The following is a 16,307-nucleotide window of genomic DNA, read 5'->3' as shown; positions in this document are numbered from 1 at the left end:
GCAGAGCTCACCGTACGTGTGCCACCTCACGATCTAAATGCAGATCCTCAGGGTGGGGTCCCGGCCCCTTCGGCCCCAGTGTCTCAGGAGGGCAGCATACGGGTCCTTCTCACCAAACCCTGCATGGAGGGCACAAGCATCAGTGTGGCAGCAGCTGCTTCCTGTCCCCGAGGGCATTGTGAGGAGCCTGGGACTGGCCGAGCTCTCTTGTAGGACCTGAATCCCTTTCGTGGCAGCTCTCCTTCCTCCAAGTGCCAGGCTGCAGCTGGAACCTGAAGAGGAGTACTTATGCCCCCTCAAGCCCTGTTCCACCCTTCTGGCAGGAAAGTGAACACGACAGGACTCTTGCTGTCGCTGTGCCCTCGTGGGAGCGCAGTGCCAGTGCTTACATCTTGTAGCAGCCCTTTGCAGCGGCCCCTCCAGCCGCACATTTCTCGTTCCATTCAGTGTGGTATGGGGTTCATTTTCCCTTTGTGGTGATGGCCAGAGCCGCTCAGGGCTGGCAGAGGGACCTGCATAGGTTTGCAGATTGCTCTGGCTTCCCATGCACGGAGGTGTTTTATAAATATCCCCTATTATTATGGTGCTCTATTAATAACCACCTTGGGGAACAATGGGAGCACGCAACAGCTTTGGTCATCCGATACCAACCAGGCAAGGCTCCGTGGGGCCATGGGACATTCCCAGAAAAGCATCTATTTGGGGAAGCACAGCATTTGCACATAGGCCTGCATGGGGCCCTGGAGGACACTGGGCCGTGGTGAGGGCTCCTGGCAGCACAGTGCCCCACAGCCTTGGCCCAGAGCGGGATGTGGTGGCTCCCATCCTGTCCATACAGCAACCTCACACAGTGTGAGGGATGCACCAGGGTGCGACCCGGGGAATCCGGTCCTGCCCTTCCTCCTCCCCAGCCATGGTGGGGCAAGGAGGGCAGGCAGGGTAGGAACCAGGGCTCATAGTGGATTCGGTTCTTTGCAGACTCTCTCAGGGTTGCAGGTCCTGAAAAAATTGATGTTTTACTGCGTGTTCCTGTTTCTGGAGTCCTGGAGTTACCCATCATCTCCACATTTACTTTTTAGCAGGTTTGGGCTTCATTTTAGTAGCCTAAATGAAGAATAGAGGGAAACAGAAATTATTATTTAAGAGTCTAATGATTTTTAAGGCTATCTTCTGAATTTGGAGACAGGGATTTTTTCAGTTCCTGAGCTGAGCAGGGCACAGACAAAGCTTCTGAGGGCGGCTTTCCTGTGTGTTTCCCTAGGCTGGACTTGGTTTGGACACAGAAGTACCAAACACTCCCGGGAATGTGTGCTGCCCATTGTCACAGCCACAATGTCTGCGAGGGCACAGGCAGTTCGGGATGAGACAGCTGGGCAGCCTCAGTGCTCACTCAAAAGGCATTTTGGGGTGAGACCTCCCCACAGGCTCGCTGTGCTGAGGATATAGCAGCGGGGTCAGCAGAAGAGGAGGAAGACGTGGAGGAGCTGAGCGCTGTTCCTCTGCAAGGGGCGCTGGGGAGCCCTGCTCCCACTGACTGTTGCGGGCCCTGCTTGGGACCTCGCCAGGTTCACCAGGGAAAATGGCATGGGGCTTTTGTCACATTGTTCCTGATGGCTGGGCACTTCCTGAGCCTTTCCAGCATCGCAGGGATGGGGAGTGAGAGGAAAACGGAACCTTTTTTTTTATTTTCCTTCCTTTAGCAAATTTTCTGTGATCACAAAAAGCCATATTGCAGCTAATTTTCCTGCCTCCATTCACATGGGCATTTCACAAGGGCACGGGAATTCCTCTGTGAGGGCCGTGGGTCCTCTGGTGCCCAGCAGCCACGCAGCAGCTCAGCACTCTCCCCAGCCACCACCTGATCAGCTCCCTGCATTCAGCAGCACAGGTGCAGCGTTGGCATTGCGCCCCATCCCCAATGGAAGCAAGTGGAAGTGGAGGCAAGTGCAGAGCCCTGTGATGGGACAGAGATGGGTAAAAAGAGGGGCAGAGGAGAGGCTGCACCTAACCTGGATGTTTCCTGGGCCATGACAGAAGTCCAACCCTACACAGGCAGGACTGTGGATGCTTCTGCTCATGAGAGCTTACGTGGTCGTGCTGGCACCCTCTCACCATGCTGCAGTTCGCCACTGAGCAAAGACTGGTGTCTCCCAGGGCATTTCAGTGGTGTCTGGTCTGGGAACGGCCCTCCTCACACCCTGAGCACTGAGCAAGCAAGGGAACCTGGCTCCGAGCATCTACCACCTCCTAATTCCACCCCGGTTCGGTTTTCACTTGCTTTCCCTTAGTAAGGACATTCTTTTTCTTTTTACCAACTGCAAAGCTAGGGAAACTTAATACTAGTATTAAGAAAAATACTTTTCAAATTATCCTTTAGTTCCAACAGCTTAATGTCCTTACACATGCTTAGTGTGGAGTTTCAGCCTCATCTGTCTGCAGCAGCAGAGCTCTCCTTGGTTGAGAGCAGCAGGACCTGTTTCATGTTGACTTGCCCATCTCCCAACCACCTGTCGGGAAGAGCGGCCACGTGGAGCACTGGGCCCTGGGAGGAGCAGGAACAGCTGGTTACGTTTCTAAAAACCCACCTATGCCAGAAAGGAGGGTTTCTTCACCCCCGTGCTGTGGGGTTGGCTCACAGAGCAGGATCTGCTTCCCGTGACTTCAGCACGGCCAAAGCCCTGCCTTGTGTTCCACGTGTCCAGCACCGAGCACAGGGAAGAACTGACACATGGCTCAAGCCTGGGCATCTCACACTGTGGCTGGAGGCTGTGCTGGTCAACTGGGTGACCCTTCCTCACACAGCCCCAAGTGCAGCAGATAGCAGCTGATAGTTGATTTGTCTGTATCATTAGTTTTGGGACTAGAGAGGAATTAGCTGGGCGCTGTGAGCTGAACTTGGTGCAGAAGCCCAAACATTCTTGCAGGAAGCCGAGCTGCCAGGCACAGCAGAGTTCCCTCAAGCCTGTGCTGCATCGCCTGACTTGCCCCAGGCCAAAGGATGCAGGTGGGAGGACCCAGCCCAGCCCGCCCTGCACTGTGACACCCTTCACAGCCACCCCAAACCTCTGGGCTGGGGCGGGCTGGTAGGGGCTGACGCAGGAGAAACACCTGGAAAATGCTGACACAAGTCAGATCCAAAGGGGAGTACAGCAAATGTTGTTGGAAGAAGGACGTAGCAGGGGGAGGTTGGTGCACATGCAGAAAACAGGCCTGGGAGAGAACTTGTGTGTCCCCATACATTTGTGTGTCCCCATGCATTCCACCTTTCTCCATGCCCACTGCAGAAAAGAGAGCGTCAAATGGAATGAATAGATGGCTAGGGCAAAACAGGGAAAAGGCAATACCTCAGGTGGGTGAGTGGGCTCAATATTGCAATGTCGCAGCAGCACCTAACGCCGTGTTACCTGCTTGGCATAGCTGGAATCCCATTAGCTCAGCAAACCACTGGAATCTCCTCCACCAGAGGTAGCAGCACTGAGGCAGAAGGCAGGCGATGCGATGCCCGTGGGAGGGGAAGGCACTGCCACTGTGGCCCATGGTGGAGTGGGGACTCCAGATTCCCACAAAGTGAACCAACAGGAGCATGGCCACACACATTGTCCCCTCTGGGACGGCTGGGGACCACCAGTAGTCTGAAAGGAACCAGCCAGAGTCAGCCTGAAAAATGGCCCCACAACCTCACTCCTCACACCCCTCCATCCCTGCTACCGCGCGTAAAAGTGAAATCTGTCTTCTCAGAAGCGTTTGCTGCCCAGAAAGGGGATTGTTTAGCTAAGATTCACATTCACACAATGAGACCTTTATGGCTTACAGGCAAAGAAAAGGCACCAGTGGAGTCACGGTCTCTCAGTAAAACAGGATTGTTTTCAAGTTATGGAGCCTTCTTCTTACTGCTGTAGGAAAATACAAAACTTCAGACAAAAACTGGCAACTTAAATTTTTGCAAGCTTGACAGCAGAGCCCCATCCTGATTCAATGGTGTGCACAGGAGTGCAGACTGATGCACAGCTTCAGTGCAGGGGAAGTGAGGCGTTGGGCAGATGGCACAGCCAGGAAGCACTGCGGGAGGGAGCAGTCATCCTTCGAGCTGGGAGAGCCCTGTGATGGCCATGTTTTACTGCCCCAGGACATTGGGCCGCCCCGTCCTGCCAGTGCTGGGCCCTGCCTGACGCCGAGTGTGTGGCACAGGGGCAGCACCTGAGCTCCGGCTTCACTTCAACCTCTGGAGGCCTTTGCAAAGCTTCTCGGTGTTCCAGGTTCATCAGCTGTAACAGAAGCTCCAGGGCTGAACTCAGTGCCTCGCCCCAATAAATGTGTCGGTCCCACACGGCAATTTGAGCGGCCCGCAGGTGGGCAGCACAGCTCTGCCCTCAGCAACAAGCTGTGCTGCAAAGGCGCCATGAGATCGGCCTCCTCGGAGGCGGCTCCCAGCGTTGGGCTCAGCTCTACGTGAGGTCTCTTAGCAAACACCCGCCTCCCCCTCATCACCACTGAGCAGCAGGCAGTGCCCGTGCATCCGCAGCCCGCACAGCTCGGCCGGGATTCTGCGCCCTCCCTGGGGTTTTCCGGGAGAGGAACCACATCACCCCAAAGCAGAGCTGCCCTTCGCCCCTTTCCTCTCGACAAATAAACAAGGAGGTGCTGACAGCTGCCAGGCTTACCCAGAGGCATTTAGACAGACAATTGAATCCCTGTGGTGAGGAGGTGGAGCTGGGGGGGCTGCGTGCTCACAAGAAGGCAGCAGTGAGGGGTGCTGGGCACCGTCCTGTGCCAACTGCCCCAGGGGAGGCACGGGGCCACAGTGGTTCTAATGGGCCCACTTTGTGTCCCAGAGCCCCGTGAGACGTTGTGCTGCCAACAATAAACAGTGTCACTGGGTTTTGGGTCCCCACTGGGGCTGTGGCACTGTCTTTGTATTGTAGTTCTGAAGTTCTGGGAAAAGAAAACCATACAATTTTGTGGTGTTTTGGAAAGCCATAAATCATGGAAAACATTCACCTGGCCCAGAGAGCCCCGGGCTCTGCCTTCTCCAGCAGCCCCAGGATGGCACTGCCCTGGGTCAGCCCAGGAAATAACCTTGGGTTCCTGGGCTGGGAGTGGGACTAGCACCACAGCCTTGGTTTTCTGTCTCCTCCCATCAGAAGCGCCATAGCTATGGGTAGTTGTGGCAATCGGTTCACTCTGAGGAAATCTTAGTATTTTTAAAGCAAATTCACATGCCAGCCTGATGCTCACCTGAGCAGGGAGAGCTGTGAAAGCCAGCCCGACATTTAATTTCCTTTTCTTTCCTTTTTTTCCCCCCGAAGTAAGTCATACGTAACATCTGGCATTCATCTTTTCTTTCCTTCACAGGCACGGCAGAAACCCTGGTGTGAGTCATGTCCATTTAAATATGGAAGCACATCATAAAACCTAATGGAGAGTCCAAGAGGTGAGCTTTTATGTGGTTAAAACTCATAGAGAGGTCAAGATTGTTTGCTTTAAACACAGGGGGTCACTCTGTGCATGAAGGTGGTCTCTAAGCCTCGCCGAAGCCCCGTTTGCTCGCTATGAGAGCCCAGCTCAGCACCCGCCGTTTTATTGCCTGGCTCCCAATGGAGCTGCGGCTGTGGGCACAGGCAGCGTCAGCGCAGCGCTCCATGTCCCTCTGTAGAGGGGAAATGTGGGAAATGTGGGCATTGGCCAAATCCTGCAGCTGTGGCAGCTGGGATGCTGGGGCTGTCGCCTCACTCAGTGCAGCAGCGGTCTCACTGCTGGTGCCACAAGAGCAGGGAAGCTTTGTATTTCCTCGCTGCCTGTAAAACCCTACACATTTTATAGGACAGGAAAGAGGAGGAGCGTTAGCATTTTATTTTTCCTTGTTAAACTCTCTTTTTGTTTTATTGACTGAAATAATTTTTGGTGACCGCTTATTTCTGTTTTATTGGCTAGTTTATTGTGACTAAACGCACGGTAAAGCAAACCTTCTGGTCTGGGCTGTTGTAAAGATGCTGTTTGATCTCCAGTCCTTTTGCCTGATGCTCTTTAGCGTGAGCCAATGCCAGGCATCTGCATCTTGTTGGAGCTCCAGTGGTCCGCTCCCTGTCCTGGGACAGTCTCATTTCAGTGACTATTTCAACCACAGACCCGAGTGATGCCCAGCCTGGGAAAGCAAGGGCAGGAGTTGTCCTTCCCCTGGCAGAATACGTCAGCTCAAAGCTTCAGGCACCTCCTTGCTGGTACCCTGCACAGGGATGATTCTTGACTGCGAGCAAACGAGACTGCAGCCTGGGTTAGTAAACCTGGGTTAAATCAAGGTGGGTAATGGGTGCAGTCAGCTTCCCACCTGACTCCTGCAGCAGTGCAGCTGGGCTGTGCCAGGCACCAGATCCCTTCTAACGCACAGATCAGACACCTGCTCCAAGCAGGGACTGCAGACTTGGGATGCAATTAAAAAGATGAAAACAAGGGGCAAAGTCCCTGATAGCTTGGAGGCATTAAGTACTTAGGACAGGACCACTGTGTGATTCTCTCTCCCTCCAGCCTTGTCTCTATTGCTTTAACATCTCTATTGACTGCTGGTGCCCCTGATTGTCTAACACTAGCACACCAGGTGTCTTGGCCATGGTAAGCTCCTTCCTCAGCTATTTTTTGAGTTTTCTGCTATTTATCCACAAGTTTTCTCAGGCTGGGATGATTGGAGCCCACACACCTCTGAGAAGGAAGAGGAAGGGGATGGTCCCCCCTTGGGACTCACCCTGTCTCTGGGCCCAGTCACAGTGTTGCAGGGCTCAACATGGGACAAACCTGTGAGCCAGATCAGGGAGCAGCACTTGGTCCCTGTGGTGGTGTGCAACCCCCAGGTCAGCACATCCCACTCCTGATGCCAAGCTAAGGTCTGATTAGCAGAGCCTTGACACCTCCCCGTGCCGCAGGATCCTGGGGATGCTCTTCACTCCTCCTGCTCCTTTCCTGCAAACCCAGGGAAAAACGATGCCCTCCTCTCGTGCCAGCCCAGCTCTGTTTCTGCTGCACACGTATTTGACCATCACCCGCCAGTTTGCTCAGAAGGAGAGTTGAACTGGTTTTCTGCACTCTGGCTAATCTGTGGTTTCTCCTCTGCTGAAGACATTTCCCAGCACTGGAGAGAAGGTGTGATTTTAGTTAACGTCGCTCTGTCCTGTCTCTCATTGCTTTCTGCCAAGAAACTGTCAGTGTCAGCCAAGCTTCCCGTCTGCTTGTTCTTTGCCATACCATGAAGTCTGGGCTCAGTTTTTAGATCCTATAACTGCAGGAAAACAAATCCATCCTGCCCTTGCAGCCCAGGACTGTGCCTGAACTTCCCTTGTTCTGAGTTTGCTCTTCCACGATTCCTTCCCTGCAAACTTCGTCCCAGATTGCTGCCAAAAGGCAGAGAAAATGGGACCTCATACTGATAAACAATCCAGGTTGATGTCTTCTTTAAACAATCAAAAATGGCCCCTGTCCAGGCTGGCTCACAGCCTTTCTCCCTGCCGAAGCTCGGAGAAGTGGGTAAGACTGAGCTGAGCAGCGCTGAGATCCCGGCTCTTACACGAGGACAGCAGGTAGCAGGGCTGACACCAAACCCCCGGCTGTGGTATCTCAGCAGAGCACTGTGATGGGATTCAGCTTGTTTCCCCAGCCCCGTTCCTCTGTCACTGTCTCCTCTGCTCTTTTATCATTTTCAGGTACAAGGTCTGCTGGTCCTTCTGAAGGTTTTCATTCAGGTCTGGCAGAGACGCTGCCATATGTTTTTCATTTTGATAACTCCCCTATGGTGTCTGTTATCACCCAAGTCTCTATTAAGATTTATTCCTGTTATTGTAGCAGTCATTTTCCCCAGTACATGTGCATTGTATTTGGAGAGAGTCATAACCACTCTCCACATCCAACAGATGCTGTAGTCAGAGCGACTCCTGCTTCCACTTACCAGACCTTTCTACTAATATGGGATTTCACCAATAACCACAAGTGCTGTTCGCTCCCCAAGATTTCCGCACTGTCATTTCTTGACTGTGTTAGTGGCAAAGCGCTGATCAGAGCCCCAGCTCCATGCAAAACAAAGCTGCAGAAAGGTTTTACTTGGCTTTGCTTGCAGCCACTTCTACATTCAAAGTGGTGAGAGGCTCTCATTCCTGATGACTGCAGGGCTGAATATGAATGGGGCCTCGGAGTGGGCAACGGAGAGTGGGAGAGAGGCCAGTGGCCGGTTTCCCTCACTGAGGGAACAAGCTGGGGTAGGAAATGAGATCTGCTGGACCTGATGTATGGATTTAAGAAGAGGCCACGGTCCATCACCCAGGGCTGCATGCGGGCAGCTTGGCATCAGGTTGGTGCTGCACTGTGCCTTCCAGCCTCACTCTCTCCATTTGCCCAGCACTACAGAGCACAGCCTTTCCCTCCCTTCCAAGGAGCTGCTTTGGCGGGCAAGCAAACCAAGGGACAAACCAGCACAGCCTTTCCCCTCTGAGACACTGCCTCAGCCCACCCAGTCCATTCTTGTGCCCACAGCCCGCACTACTTTGCCTCAAAGTTCCTGAGTAAAATGAGTTGTGGGGCAGGACAGTGCTGTAACTGCGCAGGAATGGAAACCTGGGTCTGGAAGATTTTGACTCCGTCCCAGTTTCAAAGCGCCTGGGCTCCAGCCAGCAGCACCAACAACAGAGCAGGGCTTTTGTCCATCTCACCACAGCTCTGCCTCTTGGCAGGTGAGCATGGATAAAATCCTCCCTCCCTGGGGCCCAGCAGCAATCCAGCTTCACGGCTCTCCGCTCTGCTCCCCACCGCAGGCAGCAGCACAATGTGGGTTTCTGAGCGAGGCCACCTCACCCACAGCATCCACAAACCCTTCTAATTTGCCCCTCTTTCATCCCGTAGCACTTTGGTCAGCTCGTACGGAAGAAAGGAGCTCCAAATGCTTTCCGGGCCTAATAATATCCATCAAAGCATTTCCAGGGCTGAGGCGAGGATACACACTGCAGCACGCAGAGCAGGAAATGGGCTTGGGTTTTCCAAAGCTGCCTCTTCCAGCCAGAGCAAACCACAAGATCACGGGAGGACAAGAGCGCTGTGCTCGTGGCTTTGTTTGCCCCAGAAGGAATTGATTTGATGAGAAAGGAAATTGGCTTTCTTTAATCTGTCCTTGTGCAAATTCCGCAGAGGAAGGCGTGAGCTGAGTCGTGCCGGCAAGGAACAAAGATCAGCCGCTGCATCGGCAGCTCCTGAAACTGAGCCATCCCTGAGTGCCACTCAGTTTGTGCTGTTTGTGGAGATGGTGGCATTTCCCAGGCCGTGGCTCTGAGCGCCCGCAGACCTCAACAGGATGTGTGGCAGAGCTGGAGAGCCCTCAGCACAGAGCCAGCACCACACAGCGTCCTGCAACTCCCATGCTCGGTGCCTTCCTCGGGTGGTGGGGTCTCACCACTGCCTGCACCAGGGCCAGGTTTTCTCCTGGGGGAAGAAAACGGCTGTTTTTTCTGTCACTTCTAGGAATTCTGACTGCACCTTCATGTCCATCACCTGTCTCTGAGCCCAGCGGGACACGCAGCCACTTTGTCAAGAGCAGGTTGGATCTCACCATCCTTTTCCATTGGAACTATTCTTTGGGAGAATCAGAAAAGAATACCAAATAATCCATGGGAACATCAATTCCCTCCTGGTTGCAGGCTGGCATTTCCACTGCAAATGGAAAGAGAATTTACAGAGTAGGAGGGAGTTAACAAGATGTTGTCAGAGAAGAGAGAGAAATGGTGTGGGGTTATTTTATACAAAAAAAACCCTAAAAATACAGTAAATGAATAATACAGAAGGCTAAGCCAAAATCATCCTGGATCCTTCTCAATGCCAAAGAGCTTTCCCAAGGTATCTATACATCATTGTTGTTGCTTACATTGAAGACACTGAGAAGCAACTAGCAAAAGGTTTTAATTTAGTGTTGAGTGACCCTGGGCTCCCCATATTGAGCTTGTGTGAACCACAATAGAGGAAAGAGTTGGGGTGCTGGGCTTTGTGCAGCTCTGCTGTGTTTTCCAGTGGTTGGGTAATTTGGTAACACAGCAGTGCCCTAAGCAGGGCTCACACAGTGACTGCAAGGCCCATTCCACATGATGCCTACTGCAGGATGCCGGGTCTTCACCCAGGATGCTTCCAGCAGGAGCACATGCAGGGTGCAAGGCACGTGGGAGGGCAGTCTGGCAGTCCTGCCCACTTCAACAGCCCTACAGCAAATCCTCACATCCCTGGGAGAGGGCAGTGCTGTCGGGAATGGCGCTGTGTGCCGGCAGGAGGGCAAAAGTTCCCCCCTCACCCACCTCCCCACTGCAGGACCCTCTCAGAACACTCTGAAAATGGTCGAGGAGTCCCACAGGAGTCAAGGAAAGAACAAATAGAGCAGAGAACAACCCACAGGTCATAAAATCCCGAGGATAGGCATGAGCACAGGTGAGTAAAAGGAGAAGGAAGGAGAAAGAGAAAAGGAGAATAGAAAGAGCAAGGTGGCAGAACCCACACTGCATTTTTGAAGTCAGATACAGGCTCCAGGAAGCATCTCAGGTTCATTTTAGGGTCTGGACTGTGCTCCCAGAGACTGCACTGCCATATGCTGCCCTCAGTGACAGTGCAGAGCCTGGGTACCTCTCAGCTGGCTGCCTTCCAGAGGGTTCCGCTCCAGCATTGACGCAGGAAGAGAAATCTTTGGGTTGGAGTTATTTGGTTATTGTGCTCCAAAGGATTTGAAGAAGCAGCTGAGGTCAGCTGAAGCATCCGTTCCTTATGGTGCTTGGGTCAAGTTCACAATGTGTCCAATTAAATGCCCGACTACATGGAGAAAGGATTTGTCCCAGCAGGAGCACTGCAGGCTGTGCAGCCTCCCGTCAGGACGCTGAGCCCTGTGATTATTGTTTGTGTTAATTTGTTTGTGCTAACATACTGTGTTGTGGCAGTGATTAATATGTAGCATCATCTGCCACTCCAAATCCTCATGAAAACAGATGAGCTCCAGAACAAGCAGTGGTGATCTGCTCTCTGCTATGACAGGGAACGAGGTGGGACAGCAAGGAATGACAGGGTATTGCTGTCTTAACAGAAGAGGGGAAAGCCTTTTCAAGGAACGGCTTCCAGCAGCTGCAGGCAGGCAGCTCTTGGGACGCCACATCTCCGGATGGCGGCTGAGCTCCACAGCAAATCTCCGCACGAGGACTTGTGGAACTGCTGCCCCGGTTGGGCTGCCGCAATCAGGGCCGAACTGCTGGGAGGCAAAGCACCGCACACCCATTGCCCGCATCCAAACACGGGCTGAGCTGGCTTCAGCCAAAACAAATGTCTGCACAGGATGCTGCTGCGGGGCCAAGCGAATATAAATCTTCGATGCAACCACAACTGAGTCATTGAGAAATGCCGCCCTTTCCCTTTAGTGAGCTCACTGCAAGTGGACACCGTGTGCACTGCTCACCCCGCAGGCAGGACGTGGTGAGGAGCGCTGTGCTCACACTTTTCCTTTGGCTGCAGCTCAGCAGTGCCATCCTGCCCTGCGGAGCAGGAGTGGCTCCTACCGCTCTGCCCCACATTTGCACTGCAGTAAGGAAATATGCTTCGGTGGAGCCATTTTTGGCACCTGGGTACTGGTGGGGGGATCCTTCCTTCAAACTAAAAGCATCTCCGTTTCCCTGCATGCTTGTGGTGAAGGCAGCCAGCAGAGGCTTTGCTCTGCTTTCCAGGCTGGGCACGAGCAGGGAAAGTGACAGGCTGCAAAGGCTGGGCACAAAAGCACCCACACAGCAGCACCTCCATAAAGAGCTGTTCGACAGCATTAAAGAACAGCACCCAGAGGACTGAGGGGAGCGGGGCAGGAGCTGGGGAAGCCACACAGCCTGCATCCACAGTCTGCAGCACCCGGCAATGCAGACTTCTTGTTTTATTTTCTTTAAGAGCTTCTAATCTCCACCGGGATACGTTTATCTTTCTGTAGATCTGTGAGCTGCCTGGGCAGCAGGAGCGTGCAGGGCTACTGATAGGGCTTCATCAAGAAAGGGGCTCCTGGGGACCAACAGTGGGTGCCGGGCTGAGCCGTCCTCCTGCCAACTAACGCTGTCCCTCCAAACCTTCCAGGTCCCTCCCCACAGCATGTCTCGTTCCACGCATTTTCCATCCCCTCGCAGGACCACTTTGTCCTCGGGGAATCTGTCGTTGTGCCCCCCGCTGCCGAAGGGTGGGTCCTTTCCCCAGAGGCTCATCACCAGGCACAAGGACAGAGTCGGCGTCCCCTCGGTTGTCCCTGGCAGTCGGTGCTCAGCTTCTGGAAAGCGGAGCGCGGGGAGAACGAGGCGGGCAGGAAGCGACTGCTTTAGGGCAGCTCCTGCTGCACCCCCCGCCCGGCGAGCTGCGGGGGCTCCTGTGCTGCCCAGGCGAGGACGCGAAGTGCCAGAGCCTCGCGTCGGGGTCAGACAGGAGCTCTGCAACGGCACGGCCTCAACGCGGGCAGCGTAGGGCACTACGAGCTGCCGTTCAATGGGGACAGAAGGGGGGGTTTAAAAAAAGGAAAAAAGAGGAAGAAAGGGAGAAAGAAGGGAAGAAGTCCTGTTGGCTTCGTGCTGGAGGTGGGCGGCTGACAGTTTTATTCCTGAGAATTGCCCCGTGCGTGATCTCTGTGTTGGGATTTGCAGGCAAGTGACCGCATAAAGCCAGCCGCAAATCCCCGTAACGTACAACGCGGAGCCGAGGCTGGCAAAGGGAGCCAAAGCCCAAAGCGGAGCCCGGCGCGAGGCCGCGGGGTTGGGCAGAGCGGGGCCGTGAGCCGCGGCTTTCCAGGCGGTCCCTGCCCGGCAGCGAGAAAACGGCGGCTGTGCATGAAGCTTGTGCTGGTTGTAACAATAATTATTTGTTTTCCAATTCCTTCTTCCTCAGGGCTTTTCTCTCTCTTTTCTTTTCCTTTCGTTTTTTTCTTTCTTTGTCACAATTTTTGTTTTACCTCCATCTCCCGTGCCTTGCCTTGCCTTTTCCTTCCCTTGCCTTTTCCTTCCCTTCCCTTTTCCTTCCCTTGCCTTTTCCTTCCCTTTTCCTTCTCTTTTCCTTCCCTTCCCTTTATTTCTTTCTTTTCCACATTTCTTTTTTTTCTTTTTCATTTTTCTTCTCATTTTTCTGTTCCATTTTTCTTATCTCTCTTTCTTTTTTCTTTACCTTTTCCTTTCTGTTTTCTCTCCCTTCCTTTCTTCCCTCATCTCCCGCAGCCCCCGACCACAAAAGAGGCCCGCCGGCGGCCCGGGGAGGCGGCGGGGGAGGCCCGGACAGGAGCCGTTCCCCGCACGGCCTCGGGTGCCCGGGCCGCACGTCGCGGCCATCGCACCTGCCGGAGCGGGCGGGTGAAATCCCGCTGGCCGCAGAGCGGAGCGGCCGGGGCCGGGGCGCTGCGGGGCCGTCGGTCGCCGTCGGTTTTCGAAACGGCCGCGGCGCCGCGAAACGGGAGAGGCGGCTCGGGGCGGCCCGAGGAGAGCAGCGAGCGGCGGCTGTCCGAGTTCGGCCGGGGCCGGGGGACGCGCGGGGCCCCGCGGAGGGGCGGCGACCGAACCGCCGAGTGAGAACCGCTCCAGGTGCGGGCGGCGGGGCGGCTTCCCTGCGCTCCGTCCGCTGTGGTCGTTCTGCCCGTCTCCCCTTTCGGTCCTTTATTTGCTTTCTCTTTTTTCTTTTTTCTTTTCGTTTCCTGTTTCTTTTTCTCTCTTTATCTTTTTATTTCTTTTTCCTTTTCTTCTTTTCTCTTTTTCTTCTTTTCTTTCTTTTTTTTTTTTTTAATTTATCTTTCTCTCTTTTTCTTCCTTTCTTTCCTTCTTTCCTTCTTTTTCTTTCTTTTTTCTTTATTTTCTCTTTTCTTTCTTCCTCTTTCTTTCTTTCTTTCTTTCTTTCTTTCTTTCTTTCTTTCTTTCTTTCTTTCTTTCTTTCTTTCTTTCTCTCTCTCTCTCTCTCTCTCTCTCTCTCTCCTTCTCTCTTTTTATTTCTTTTTTCCTCTCTTTTCATACTTCTTTCCTTCTTCTTTCCTTCTTCATTTCCTTCCTTCTCTGTTTCTGTTTCTTTATGTCCTTCCAGTTTCCTTCTTCCTTTTCTTCTCTGCCGTTCTCCCTTCTCTGTTTCTGTCTATCAGTCTGTCTCAGTGGGACTCGGTCAGCGACACATTTGATGTTTGGATTTTTTTGATAGATTCGTTAATTCCGTTCTTACAGTCCAAGCGGCAGTTGCAAAATACCCGCAATAGTTGCCGTAATTGGAATAGTAACGATGGTGGCTATCTGAGTAATAACAGCGCTCATCGATAACGGTCTCAAATTAAACGCCAGGAATCCCCGTTTTTCCGAGTCCCGCAAGAGCCGCGGCTTTCTGTCACCTGCGAGATCTCCCCGCGCTCCTCTGTTTCTCCCCTCTCACAACGAATCCCCGCACGCCCGCGGCTCGGTCCGGCCGAACGGCTGCGAGCAGCGCCCTGGCGGCCACCACAGCCCGACGGACGCCGTATTCGTGCCGCCGTTATTCCGCGCCGCTCGCAGCTCTCGGGCGGGGGAAGCGCGGGGGTCGCGCAGCCCGGCCCGCTGCCGCTGTCCCCCCGCTATTTGCTCGATGCTCCCCGAGCCCCGCGGTGCTCAGCTCGAGCCGGGCCGTGCGAAACCCCACCCGCCCCCCCGCAGCCCGGCCTCGCCGGGGGCCGTCGGGGTTCAGAGGTGAGGGGCGGGAGAGACAGCGGGGCCGGGCAGAGGCCGAGGAGCGAGCAGAAAGGAGGGCTCGGGGAGGGCCGGGAGGAGAGATGCGGGCGGAGGGGTGAGTGTGGAGGGCGGACGGAGGGAATGAGGCGGCGGGGGGGCTCTACGGGGAGAGCCCGTCGGGGCAGTGGCTCACACCTGCGGAGCAGCCCGGGCGCGGGCTGTGTGGGGACGGCCGACCCGGGAGATCCAAAGGGCAGAGGCCCGGTGTGGCACGGCCCGGGTTCTGACAGGAGCCGCGAGGAGTACGAAGGGAGCAGCCCTCGCATCGTCTGAAAGGTCTGGGGTGCGGGGCCCCAACGGCAGTGGTCGCCTGCTGCGGGAAGAGATCCTGGGGAGGGCAGTGGGATCATAGGGAAGCGGCGATGCCCGGACTCGGGGTGCATCGACGAGGCCGAGGCTACCGTCGGGGGGTCGCGGGGATGTGGTACGGTGAGCAGTTTTTCCAATGCCGCCGATGGTTCTCCCACCTCCGGGGCCCGAGGATTTGGGGGCTTAGGAGATGTGTGCCAGCGGCGGGGGAGTCCGGCTCTTCCCCCCGCCTCGAGTTCTCGGTGCTCAGCGAGGCGGGGATTCGCTTCGCAGTGCTCCGACGGGGGCCCGCGGGTCTGGCGAGATCCCGGCAAACGCGGCCCGGGCTTTAGGTAGGCACGCGGGGATACGGGAATGAGCTGGGAAACGGCCCGGGCAAGCACAGCGCGAGCAGCAGCCGTCGTGCTGGGGTGCAGGACTTCATTTCCAGATTTTCGCTTTCCTTCCGCGGCAGAGGCTGACCCAGAGCCGGGCACGTCCCTCCCGCGGCAGCCCGTGGCCTCCCCGCGCCGTTGGCAGTAACTCTCCCGTCTCTCCGCTTTTCCCCTCCGCCCCGACAGTTTCGCTCCTTGATTCCTAACGAGTCCCGTTCCCGCACCGCCCGCAGCCCGGCAGCAGCGCGGGGCCGCAGCGGCAGCGCCTTCGCTTTCTGTGCCGGCGCGGCGGGAGGGAACGCACCCGGCCGGGAGCAGCGCTGACAGCAGCGGCGGGGAAATAAACCCCGATCGTGTCACGTTCTGCCCTTATGCCTTTAGCTGCAGGAACATATGCTCAAATATGTACGAGTAGTCTAGATTTTTCTCTGCAAATATTTTTACCACGTCCAAAGATAATATTTCAACAGAAGAATCAAGCCCCGCAGGCTACAGACGGGGCAGCTATATATAACCCGCTTGCTCACTCCGACTCTCCGCACATCGCTCGGGTTATGCAACCCCCATCTCGGCGGTAGCCACCGGCGCGCCCCACGGCTCCGCCCGCGCCGTCGGGGCATTTCCCCCGGGACTTCGTTGCGGCCGCCCGTCCGGAGGCACCGGGACCGGGACGGGAAGCGGGGCCGGGCCGGGCCCGGCGGGCGGTGCAGCCTCGCCCCACGCCGATGCGGAGGACCGGCCCGGGGGACGCCGCGGCTCTCCGAGGGGCCGCTGCCGGGCGGTGAGTAGAGCCACGGCCGGGACCGAGAGGGGAACCGGGGCAGAGAGGCCCCGGGCCGGGCAGGTGCTGCGGCGGAGCGGGCTGTCCTGCCGCCGGGCCGGG

The 16,307-nt window shown here is 55.4% G+C and overlaps 1 protein-coding gene across 1 annotated transcript in view; it reads left to right on the top strand.

The window, feature by feature from the left end:
* Positions 1 to 16,307, top strand: part of TBX1 (T-box transcription factor 1) — a 63,800-nt gene that overhangs the window by 17,859 nt on the left and 29,634 nt on the right. The window contains exon 3 of the mRNA XM_090120926.1: positions 5,353 to 5,431. Within this exon, the coding sequence (XP_089977052.1) occupies positions 5,416 to 5,431 (16 nt within the window). The 5' untranslated portion in view covers positions 5,353 to 5,415. The remainder of the gene's footprint in view (positions 1 to 5,352; positions 5,432 to 16,307) is intronic.

Source organism: Phasianus colchicus, chromosome 18 (genome assembly GCF_987193195.1).
Source record: "Phasianus colchicus chromosome 18, bPhaCol1.hap1.1, whole genome shotgun sequence".
NCBI lineage: Eukaryota > Metazoa > Chordata > Aves > Galliformes > Phasianidae > Phasianus > Phasianus colchicus.
Note: the sequence above shows the minus strand (reverse complement) of the source record. Positions and strands in the feature narration are given on the sequence as shown.